The sequence below is a fragment of the Onychomys torridus genome, chromosome 5, assembly GCF_903995425.1.
Source record: "Onychomys torridus chromosome 5, mOncTor1.1, whole genome shotgun sequence".
Taxonomy (NCBI): Eukaryota; Metazoa; Chordata; class Mammalia; order Rodentia; family Cricetidae; genus Onychomys; species Onychomys torridus.
This window is the reverse complement of record NC_050447.1, coordinates 123,144,064-123,156,321: the sequence shown is the minus strand read 5'-3', so window position 1 is coordinate 123,156,321 and position 12,258 is coordinate 123,144,064. Positions and strand designations below refer to the sequence as shown.

Sequence of the window (12,258 nt, the reverse complement as noted above, 5' to 3'; positions counted from 1 at the left end):
CAAAGAGGCCCCACCTTCTTCCTTCCAAACACAATCCAGGCCTTTCTTCCTCCTTAGTCTGCAACTCCTGCAGGACATTTTAGCCTTAGCTTCCTCTTCTGAGATTTCATTTCCCTTCTGAGGCTGTCTCATATAGTTGGGGTAGCTGGGCATAACTTTGACCCTCTGTTCCTTTTGCCTCTACCCCCTGAATGTTGGTATTACAAGAGTTTTGGGTTTTTGTTTGTTTGTTTGTTTGTTTTGGTGACAGTTTCACAATGGCTGACCCTGAACTCAAGAGTTCAGCCTGCTTCTGCTTCCTAGGTTTTGGAATGAAAGGTGTGTACTACCACTTCCAGCTGACAACTGCACTTTTATGAAGGGCTGAGGCTTGAACCTAGAGCTTCATGACCGCAAGGCAAAGCACTCTACTAATGGAACCACATCCCCACCTGTCCGTTCAGCTACTTCTACACTACTTCTGCTGAGACCTCAACTTTTCTCGAGGCAGTATACTGAAACACCATGGATACTGCTGCTTATGCTGGCACACACCTACCATACCAAGGATGCTCAATTCTCTTATATAAAATGTAGTATTAACATATAACACGTGCATCTACCTATGTATTTTCTTTATCATATCTAATACATTTAAATGCCAGATAAACAATTGCTATGCTATATTGTTTAGGAAATAATGACCAAGAAAAATTTAGTTTGTACATGTACAGTACATATGTCATCACCATAAACCTAACTGCATTGTATGCCCACAGGTTGGTTGAAACCCCAGATGCAGAACTAGTGGATAGAGAAGACTGACTCTATACTTTCTACCTATACACTGAGAAACAAAAGAGTAAGTCTGGATATACCAGTTTGTATTACATGTAGTATATGATTTTTTTTCAACGATTTTTGCTTATTTCCTTAATTCACTAAAAATGAGAACCATAAATTCATTAGGTTGGAAACCAAGTACCACTCTCACATACTTATCACACATACTCTAGGCTAAAGTGACAATGTCCCCTTCATCTTCTGACCCAAAGTGATGATGGGCTCTTACAAATCTCATAGTACATCAGGTACAGTCTTCTGCCCATCTTCAGTCCAATCCTATGAGAGATACTGATAAGGCATCTCTTCTCACCTCCAAACCCCACTGAATAGTCGGCATGTTCTGTGCGGCTGCCAGGAGTGAACTTCAACTGCATTACCAGACTCTGTGTGCCCAGGACAAGCACGCCACGCACAACCCACCTTGGTACCCAGGGATAAATGCGCGCAAATCCGGGACAACTGGGAGAAGCCTGGATCCCAGAATGGTTCGTGGGTTAGTCCTTTTCAATACCTAAACTTGGCAGTGGCCTCAGCCACCTTCCTATCTTCTCCCGGATACTCTAACACCCTGCATTCTCAAACCACCCTGCTCAAAAGCCACCACGGTCTCACTAAGAGACGGAGGGACTTCTAAGTCTAATGAGGCAGGCCAGAATTTGTGCGCAGGTCTGAGTTCTGCAATGCTACTTACGGGATCCCCTCCAGACCCGCCCTCTGGAAATAGCTCTGTGCTCGCAGCTCACTCACTGCGGGAAGCAGCGTGCTTCTTTTTCACTGCCTTGTGTTGTGTGGAGATTACAAAACGTGCAGGCCTTGCTCTGCAGGTCAGACTGGGTACAGTGAGGGGCCGGAGGGGCGGAGGGTAGGACTCACCTGGGGAACTCCCGGGCGAGCCCAGGTTGCAGGAGGCCACCACGCTCCGGAACCGGGCTCGGAGGTGATGCAACACTGACAGCGCGAGTCTCAGCCCGGCTCCGCGCCGCCCAATCAGCGTGTGCCATCCTGCACCCACAAACAACACGTGTGGCGATTGGTCCATGCACAACTGCAGTGCAGGTCGGGAGCGTCCCTGCCGAGGAAGGGGAAGGTGTTCACCACAGGCTTAAGCATAGAGGCACAGTTGCTGTTCTCGGTAGGAGCACAGGTAGTTCGGCTTCCAAGTCTTGGCCTATGGACGAGAGACATCCATTCTCTTCATCTTGAGTACCCATGTCAGTATTCCTAAGTATTGATGCAGTATATTTAAGATCTGGACATTTCACACCATTTAAAATTGGTTTGGACATAGAGTCTCCTGTATCTCTGCTGGCCCCTGAACTCCTAAGAAGCCAAGGATGACCTTGAACTTCAATTCCTCCGGTCTCCAGCTCACAGTGGTGGAATTACAGAAGTGCCCCACCACGCCTGTTTTTACATGGTGCTGCGGGATGAACCCAGGGCTTTATGCACTATAGTCACACACTCTACCAACTGAGATTCCCAGCTGTGACACCTAAAATTTATGTCACTACTGAAAACGTCTCACAGTTATTTTTGGGAACAGGGCAAGTTAACCTGGATACTCCTTTCATGTGGTAAATGGAAAAAGAAGGGGAAAAAAGGACCTGACAACAATCTGAACACTTTATATTGAACTCTATTTAGAATGATTCTTTCAATTAAAAAGAAAAAAAGGCTTCTTTATTATTATACATCTACTTAGTACCCTCCAGATCTGGTCAGGAACAAAAGAGAAACTTGGAGCTTGGCAGCAATCTATAAAGGAAAGTTTTGACCTTGAAAAGTTGACAAGAGTTGGTGACCAAGTGCCCATTTTATCTATTAGTGACAGGAAAGGAAAAAAAAAAAATGGGTTTGGCCTAAAAGAGATTGAAAGCTTAACAAGTTGAAAAACACTTTGATAACTATTGAATGTTTATGCAGCATTTACTATGTTTTCAACCCTACTGTGTCAAAGTTTGGATGCAGTGTTTTCCTGTCCTCTTTCTTACTTGAATAAGAGTATCTTTATTAACCAGAAACATTTGCAATGCTTTTAAGTTTGCATTCTTTAGGCTGCCAGCGGGTTCACTTCATGTCTGTTCTCTGTTCTGCAGAAATAGAACTAAGGGCTCCTACACAAACCTTTGTGTGGCATAGACTGACAGGGTGGTTTAAAAAACTGGATTGGATGTTTGGAAGTAAGGGAACACTTTGCCTAGACAAAAGGTAGTTTAAAAAATTCCATAGCTGGGTGGTGGTGGTGCATGCTTTTAATTACAGCACTCAGGAGGCAGAGGCAGAGGAATTTCTAGTTCCAGGACAGTCAGGGCTACACAGAAAAACCTTGCCTGGGGGATGAGGTGGGGAATTCTGGAAGATGATAACTATGCCCAAAATATACTACTACTTAGATCCAAGAGTAATTTTTTTTTTTGGCAAATTATAGATAACTCTTGTAGGAAACAAATTATTTTTATCTCCTGACAGAAATTGGGAGTGAAAAAGGCCACTTGTCACTTTGCTTTGAAATGGAGTACTTGACATTTAAATATGGACACAGCTCTTTGGTCCCTCCCAGTTTTAACCTATAGAATATAGAGCCAGTGGCTGAGCTTATTTTTGGCTCAGACCTTAGGAGACTGGTAGCATGCTTCCTGTCTCTGGGAACATGTGCACTTTAACAAAGCCCTTGAACAGACATTGAGTGGGCCAGGCATCTAAGCAGAACCCCTATTCCCAGCTAATGCGCCCCAATCCTAAACAAATTTATTATCTGTAAGCACAACTGTGGCTTTTACTAGGATCATTAGCTATGAAGTGTTTAGGCTTGTGGTTTACATCAAGAGAAGGTGGAATACCTTCAGTATCTTGCAAAGTAGCTTTTAATCTATAAGTCTGAAATCCTAGAAAAAGAGAAATCTAGAACAGCTCTCTAAGCTGCTTAGTTCTCTGTACCCTATTTTACTTATCTAAATGATTTTTGTGTTTGTGTGTGGTGGGGGCGTGTGCATGTGAGTGCAGTTGCTTACAGAGGACAGTATGACAGACATACATGGGGTCCATTCAACTGGAGTTTCCAGAGATTGTAAGCTATTTGCCATGGGTGCTGTGAAGTGAACTTGGGCCCTCTGGGAGATTGGCAAGCACTCTTAATTGCAGTCATCTCTCTAGTCCCTGTATGCTATTTTAGTAACAACAAATCCATAGGAACTGAGCATCTGTGTGACACAGATACAGACAGTGGAGACATAATGATTAACAACGATACACATCATAGCTCAATAAAGCTCTTTGGATTAAACACCCTTTTATATAGATTTTTTTTTTTTTTTTTTTTTTGAGATAGGGTTTCCCTGTGCAGCTCCTGGAACTCACTCTGTGGACCAGTTTGACCTCAAACTCAGAGATCCACCTGCCTCCCAAGTGCTGGAATTAGAAATGTGCACCACCACTGCCTGGCCAGAGCTCATTTTAATAGGAGGCCTTTTTATGTTTATGTGGACATGAGATATGACTCCTGACTATGAACGGTCTTTTAGATAATTAGTATTTTCATAACACTGGGTCTAATTGGACTGGCCCATCTTCATGCTGCTTACTAATTAGATTTGAGAAGACTAAGGACAAGAACACACTGTACTCTCTTTCTTCCTTGGTCCTTACAAAACTGAGTGCAAAGTTAACTTGTAATTTATTGTGGTTTTGAAAGACAAAATGAAAGAAACATTTAGAATAAAGTATTTAAAATAATCAGAAATAAAAACAAATATACTGAATTATTTATTAAAAAGTTTCAACTTGTCATCAGACCCTAAGTACAGAACTCAAAGTTGACTTGTAACTGAGTTTTACAAGACAAATTGGAGGTAAAGACTATTTAGTATAATCAGAAATATGTAAGCACAAGTACATTAAACCATTTCTTAAACAGGGCTTTGTGTAAGAGATGACCACAGTTATTTAGGATGAAGAACAAGAGTGAGTACTGTTCTAGGTGGGGTGCTGCTGTGTGCTGAGTGTAGCCTGAAACTCCAGGGCTCAAATGATCCTCCAACTTCCCCTCCAGAGTGCTGAGGCTACAGGTGTATCGCCACAACTGGCTCAGTTCATTTTGGGACATAGTCACCAAGGAAGAAATACAGAAGAATCCCATAGAAACAAATAGTAATCAGAATGATAAATCACCATCCAGGCTTTGAATATTTTCTACTCTGAAATTTCTTCTTTGTCAGTAAACAATTTTCTGGGTTAATTTCTTTTGGAGATTTGGTGAGCCATTTGCACATTCAATACCAAAGCTGATATTGGTTAATTTGCTTTCATCTTCCTTTTAGCTTCTTTATGTTTCTTCCGACAATCCTAGAATCATAAAATAAATCATAAAGTAAAAAGCTGTTATTAATAAACACGAATTTCTCACATTTAGCAAAGTAAACTTTAAGTTAAAGTTATAGAAACCCATTAAGTACTCACTGGAATGCACAGGGTCTATTCAATTTTTTGTTTTATAATGTTAGGAAACTGTAACTTAGGCTTTGAAAAACTTCCTGATTTCCTGTAACCTAGGAGATTGGCTAGACTTACTTGAGTCAGTCTTCAGTCTCAATCTCTCTTTTTTCTTTCAAGACAGGGTTTCTCTGTGTAGTTTTGTATCAGGGACTTGGGGGGGGGCAGCCCCTCGATAGTCCCCTCCCAGGGTCCGGGAAGAATATACAACCAGCTGATAATTAATCTTTGATAAAGAAATGAACCTAAGCCGGGTGGTGGTGGCGCACACTTTTAATCCCAGCACTCGGGAGGCAGAGGCAGGCAGATCTCTGTGAGTTCGAGGCCAGCCTGGGCTACCAAGTGAGTTCCAGGAAAAAGGCACAAAGCTACACAGAGAAACCCTGTCTCGGAAAACAAAAACAAAAACAAAAACAAAACAACAACAACAACAAGAAATGAATCTATGTACACAGAACTCCTTAGTTCATACACTTTATTATTCTGTGATCTTTTTCTCTCTACACAGCTTCTATTCTGCTCTCATGTCTAGTTCCTTTCTTGCCTGATTTCTCTCTATATTTATCTACTGTCCCTCTAGGTTCTATCTTAATTCCTTCATCTTGTTCTGTCCCTTCTAGGTTCTCATCCATCTAGCTCTGTCCCCTATCAGCTCCTTTCCCATCTCCTCTCTCCTCTGGCTCTTCCTCATATTGCATCTCGTTCTTCTAATACTCTCTTTTAGCCCTTCAATCTAATTCTTCCCCATCTCAGTTTGTTCCTCTCAAGTTCTTACCCATCTAGTTCTTCCATTCTCTTTTCTCTTCTCCATCTCATGCCCTGGAAGTCCTGGTCTAAAAAGGGAGGGTCCGAGCTAAATTGTGTAAAGCTATTACTTAATGTCCACCTGACCTAGGCAGTGTCCCCTTCTGGAATTTACCTTAAGTCAGGTGCTGTGGATGTCACTATGTATAAATAAAGTGCTGATTGGCCAGTAGCCAGGCAGGAAGGATAGGGTAGGCGAGACAAGGAAGAGAAGAAGGCTGGGAACAGGAAGGCTGGGACACTGCCAGCCGCTGCCATGAGAAGCAACATATAAAGACACTGGTAAGCCACAAGCCATGTGGCAAAGTATAGATTTACAAAAATGGGTTAATTTAAGATAGAAAAGGTAGATAACAAGAAGCCTGCCACGGCCATACAGTTTGTAAACAATATAAGTTTCTATGTGCTTTCTTGGTTGGGTCTGAGCGACTGTGGGACTGGTGGGTAAGAGAGATTTGTCCTAACTATGGGCCAGGCAGAAAAACTCCAACTACAGTCAGGAGACTTGTATGTGGGCTGCTATCACTGTTAGTCCTTGAAAGTTGGGTGCCCACCTGGGCGGTGTCTCCTTGTGGAATTTAAGTCAGGAGACTTGCACGTGGGCTGTTATCTCTGTTAGTCCTTGGAAGTTGAGCGCCCACCTGAGTGGTGTTTCCTGTAGTCCTTGAAAAGTGGCTAAGGGAGATATCTGATTCCAGAGAAAGCCTTTCCTGAGGCTGTTCTCCAAATACCTGGAATGTGTATGTCCAGAGAGTGATCAGTCCACACTGTTAGCCCTTCTTAGGGAAAAGTCAATTGGGAAAAATATGAAGGCACACATGATTTTCATAACAGAATATAGCTGATATATAACAAGCCAAATAACACCAAAAAACTCCTTGGAATTTGGCTTCCTCTGGAGGAATTCCCTGATCCCTCCAGGTAGTGACTTCGCCATAACCAGCTGAGTTCTTATGATATATTTCTGCGGCCCACAGCAGTTGTGGAGCCTGTCCTGGAACTCGCTTTGTAGACCAGGCTGGCCCTGAACTCACAAAGACTTTTGTCTCCCTAGTGCTGGGGTTAAAGGTGTGCCACTGCCAACCATCCAGTCTTCAGTCTCTTGACACACACTTGTGTAATGTACACCATATAGGTAAACTGTCATGTACTATTGGAGCTCACTGAGAAGCTGGCTTTGGAACCCAGGATCCCCTGCCCTACTCATTGCGCACCTAGGTATGTTATTATCAAGTGTACTCCAATAATCCTTGTCTGGGGATGGGTTGGCCTACCAACTCTGTGACAGAGAGGAAAGAACAGTAAGGCAGCCCCAAAATAACACTGTGCCCTTGAGAACACCATTTCCATGAGATGTCACTAGGACTACTCTAGGATATACAAATGCCTGTAGTGGGAAAGAGAGGCTGGAAGTTTAGCCATCAGGAGCTCAGGCATGGACAGAAAACTCAACTGGGAACTCCAGCTGACTGACTACCTTGATGGGGCTTCCCTAGTCAGTTTCTGCTGGAATGTTTTGAGTACATAATTTAGTAATACCTACATACCTATCCCTCTATCTATCTACTTATCTATCTACCTAGCTATTTATTCTTTTACTTTGGCTTTCTTTTTTTTTTTTCAGAGCTGAGGACTGAACCCAGGGCCTTGCTACCACTAAACTAAATCCCCAACCCTGGCTTTCTATATACTTAATAAACTCACTCATTCAAAATCAAAAATCTGCCCTACGGTACCTAATTTTACAGATTGCACAGAACCTGTCATAGTTGAATTAAACAATCCTTAAGTTCTTTTTAGTAGTATAATTTCTAAGAGTTCAAGTCATGTTCTCAGCTGTCATATTTCTAAATTTTCATATCTCATTTCTATTGTTCTTATACTAGGGGAAAAGTGATGCTAACATAGTACTGTATCTTGTTTTGGAGGAAATCAGTATGGAGAAACAATTACTCACCAAAAGGAGACTACTTGTTCGGGCTTCCCAGGAATTTCTGCTAATACTACTTCCCACACCACTCCAGAATAAGTTAGAACCTATGGGAAAGACATAAGCATAAGGCAGCAAGTTTACGAGTCCCACAGACTAGTAAAATGGACAATCTGATGACACCATCAATTCTAGGACATCATCAGCCTCAGAGATTTCATGTGGACTTTTATAGTAGTGAAAACTTGGGGCTTTTGTATGTTAATATCTAAGCAAGTCCTTGTAAGAAATAAGCTCTTATTGATAGTAATCAACGTGGTAACAGAAGCACCACTGGCCCCTAAGAGCTTTAAAATGGATGGGAATAAACCACATTACAGAGCCATGTGTCAGAATGTCCAGATGTAGCTGCTGTGTCCTACACAAGGAGCCAGAGCTGTGCTGTGACCTGTTCACACCACTGAACGGAGAACAGACCTACCACGAAGTCTGTCATCATTCTCAGAGAAAAAGAAAAATCTAGTGGTCTCTTCCGCAGGAAATGCTCCTCTGAAAACAAATGAGAGAAAAAGGCAAAATTACTTTCAATACATAATAAGAAATTCTTACAGCTTGTATGATAGTATATGCCTATAACCCCAGCAAGTACAGAGACAGGAGGTGATATAAGCCTCACCTAAACAAAAATAAGAAACCCAAGTAGCAAAACAAAAGAAAAATAAATAAATAAAAGGAGAAATAGCCGGGGAATGGTGGCGCACGCCTTTAGTCCCAGCACTTGGGAGGCAGAGCCAGGTGGCTCTCCGTGAGTTCGAGGCCAGCCTGGTCTACAGAACGAGATCCAGGACAAGTACCAAAACTACAGAGAAATCCTGTTTAAAAAAAAAAAGAAAGAAAGAAATAATTACAGTGGAATTATAGAATATCCCTTTAAAAAAGTTGTTCTGCAGCTGAGCGGTGGTGGCACACACCTTCAATTCCAGCAACTGGGAAGCAGAGGCAGGCAGATCTCTGTAAGTTCGAGGCCAATCTGGTCTACAAAGTGAGTACCAGGACAACTAGGACTACACAGAGAAAGCTTTCGTCATAAAACCAGAAAAAAAATTGCTCTGCACTTGCTCGTGTTACTTTGTATTAAAATGACCCCACCCCATCTCCACTCAACAGTCTTCCATCTAAAGTTTTGATAATGAGGAATTAAGTAAGTATAAATTCTGTCTCTTGCATTCTAGATGTCAATATTCATTCCCATTGTTACCAAGTCTGCCAGTGTTCCCTGTGGTGGTATTGTGTTCCCCGAAATATTGTGCACCCTAATAAACTTATCTGGGGTCAGAGACAGAACAGCCACAATATTAAACATAGAGGTTAGGCAGTGGTAGCACATGCCTTTAATCCTAGCATTCCAGAGGCAGAAATCCATCTGTTCAAGGATACAGCCAAGCATGGTGAGTCACGCCTTTATTCCCAGGGAGTGATGTTAGAAAACAGAAAGGTATATAAGGCGTGAGGACCAGAAACTAGAAGCATTTTGGATGGTTAAGCTTTCAGGCTTTGGAGCAGCACAGTTCAGCTGAGATTCATTCGGGATGAGGACTGAGAGGCATCCAGTTTGAGGAAACAGGATCAGCTGAGAAATTGGCAAGGTGAGAAGCTGTGGCTTGTTCTGTTTCTCTGATCTTCCAGCTTTCACCCCAATACCTGGCTTCAGGTTTGATTTTATTAATAAGGCCATTTAAGATTCCTGCTACAGTTCTCCAATTGGTACTCAAGTCAGCTGCAGTATCTGACTTCCAAGCCTTGAATGTCACGATCAACTTCACTGTCCTGCAAATGCCATATGTGCCACAAATTGCCATCTAAAAATCACTCTCTTTGTTAGAAGAAAGTTAGAGAACTCTGTACAGAACCCAATAAAATTTGTTCTAGATGCTTACATAATGCTGCTGAAGCATGTCTGACTTTATGAACCATGGCACATACTTACACACAAACTGCTTACCCAGGGCTGGGCCTTCTGTGATCTGTTTCCTTAGTAACATCTTCTTCTTCTTCTGAACTACTGTCTTGGAAGCGGGGATCATCATGACAGACTATCTTCCCACGTTTTACTGGTTCAATTCTATAGGTGTCTAAATTGTTATGACAATGAATTTACAATACAATTATGACTGAGCAACCATGTAGTTCTAAACACAGTAAACTGATTTCCTGTCCTATCAAACATGACTAAATGTCTAATACGTTAAAATAGATATTATCATTGTTTTCTCCTCCAGTTTGGGGGCTCAAATCCAGGGCCTTGTTCATGCAAGGCAAAATATGCTACAGTTCTAGTCCCTAAAATAAGTAGCTTGTCTTTTTCAATTTTAAAATACTAAAAGCCATTGTTCAGTGGTCAGAAAAGGAATATAACATTATAAAAAGAGTTAAAAGCTAAAAGTTGTACAGATGAGCAACATAATTTTCAAAGAACAAGCACAGCCTAGGTGCTGTTAAAAGAAGCCTACAGACCTGGGCATGGTGAAGTACACCTTTAATTTCTGCACTCAAGAGGCACAGTAGGTAGATCTCTGTGCACGAGGCCAGCATGGTCTGCATAATGAGTTCCAGAGCAACCAGGGCTATGTAGAGAGACTCTAGAAAGAATCTCTTGTGTTTTCAACCCTCAAATTGCTTTCTAGAACTGCTGTGAGATCTGTACAATTTCTCACAAGTCTCCAAGTTTCCAACTACTTTAAAAAATAGATTGTTTGAGTCAGGCATGGTGGCGCATGCCTTTAATTCCAGCACTCAGGAGGCAGAGGCAGGTGGATCTCTGTGAGTTGGATGCCAGCCTGGTCTACAGAGTGAGTCCCAGGGTAGGTTTCCAAGCTATACAGAGAAACCCAGTCTCAAAAAACTACAAAAAGATTGTTTGTATCTAAGACTAATTATAGGGCCAATTTATTTCTCACACTTGGCTCTCAAAATTACAATATTATTATAGTTCATATTCTATTCAACTTTTACTCTAACCACACACACACAAATAAAGTAGAACATAGGGTACATTGTGTCTCCTTTGCATTTAGGAAAAGCTACTGTGTCTCTGTAGCCACTTTAGGGGTAGCACAGTGCTGACATTTGAAAAATATCTATTAAACACACCATGCTTTAAAAAATTTTTAATTATGTATATGTGCCAGTGAGTATAAGTGCCCCCAGAAGCAGGAGGAATTGGATGTCTCTGGAGCTGGAGTTACAGGAAGTTGTGAACCACCCAATGTGGGTGCTGGAACCAAATTTGGGTCCTCTGCAAGAAGAGAACAGGCTTTTAAGTGCTGAGCCCCCTCTCAGCCACATGTACTTCTATTTTAAATACTATTCTTGGAAGCCCAATCACTAAAGTTAGTTGTGCATATCTGGTCTGGATGGATTCATCCTGCCTTTTATAGGAAACTCCCACAAAGCTGTACATACTTGAATATTGGGTAAGGAACAGTCTTTGGAAAAAGTGTCTTAGCCAGGTATAGCACACATTTATCACTCAAAAGGCTGAAGCAAAATACCCTAAGTTATAGCTGCCTTTTTCCAGCTCTAAGGGATCCTGTCCCCTCTTCTGGTCTCCAAGGGCACGAAAACACACACACACACACACACACACACACACACACACACTTTTTAAAATTTAAAAAAAAAAATAAAAGGAAAAAGTGGAGGTTTTCCATTTTCTTGTTTTGTTTATTTTAAAATCCATGGAACTTTTTGGTCTTTAAGGGTAAATCTTCTGAAATAGGATGCAAAATTGTAGGAACTTGCTTTTACATTTTTTCTCTACATTCTGTCCAATCTAAAAGGATAAACTTTGAAATAACTGGCATATTGATGATATGGCATATTTGTATAAAACCAAAGAGGCTATTTCTTCTTTTCTATAAGCCACTACATCTCCAGGCGCATTAAGAAACAGCTATTTAAGCTGGGTGGTGGTGGCGCACGCCTTTAATCCCAGCACTTGGGAGGCAGAGCCAGGAGGATCTCTGTGAGTTCAGGGCCTGCCTGGTCTATAGAGCGAGATCTAGGACAGGCACCAAAACTACACAGAGAAACCCTATCTAGAAAAACTAAAAAGTCTTATATAGCAGGTAGCTTGAAGCCTGCTCTCTTCAATGCAAAAATAGCTTTTTCATACCTGTAGGAACATCACATTTATATAATTCAGGCTACAC

General features: G+C 41.7%; 2 protein-coding genes across 13 annotated transcripts in view; both read right to left on the bottom strand.

Moving 5' to 3' along the window:
• Nucleotides 1-1,784, bottom strand: part of Iars1 (isoleucyl-tRNA synthetase 1) — a 51,354-nt gene extending 49,570 nt beyond the window's left edge. For all 3 annotated transcript variants that reach the window (XM_036187389.1, XM_036187388.1, XM_036187390.1), the window contains exon 1: nt 1,699-1,784. The gene's annotated coding sequence lies outside the window, so the exon portion shown is untranslated. The remainder of the gene's footprint in view (nt 1-1,698) is intronic.
• Nucleotides 1,785-4,574: 2,790 nt separating this feature from the next.
• Nucleotides 4,575-12,258, bottom strand: part of Nol8 (nucleolar protein 8) — a 32,603-nt gene continuing 24,919 nt past the window's right edge. For all 10 annotated transcript variants that reach the window (XM_036189033.1, XM_036189029.1, XM_036189034.1 and 7 more), the window contains exons 14-17: nt 10,050-10,179; nt 8,529-8,596; nt 8,075-8,154; nt 4,575-5,166 (exon numbers count right to left, since the gene is read on the bottom strand). In XM_036189033.1, the coding sequence (XP_036044926.1) occupies nt 5,116-5,166; nt 8,075-8,154; nt 8,529-8,596; nt 10,050-10,179 (329 nt within the window). In that variant the 3' untranslated portion in view covers nt 4,575-5,115. The remainder of the gene's footprint in view (nt 5,167-8,074; nt 8,155-8,528; nt 8,597-10,049; nt 10,180-12,258) is intronic.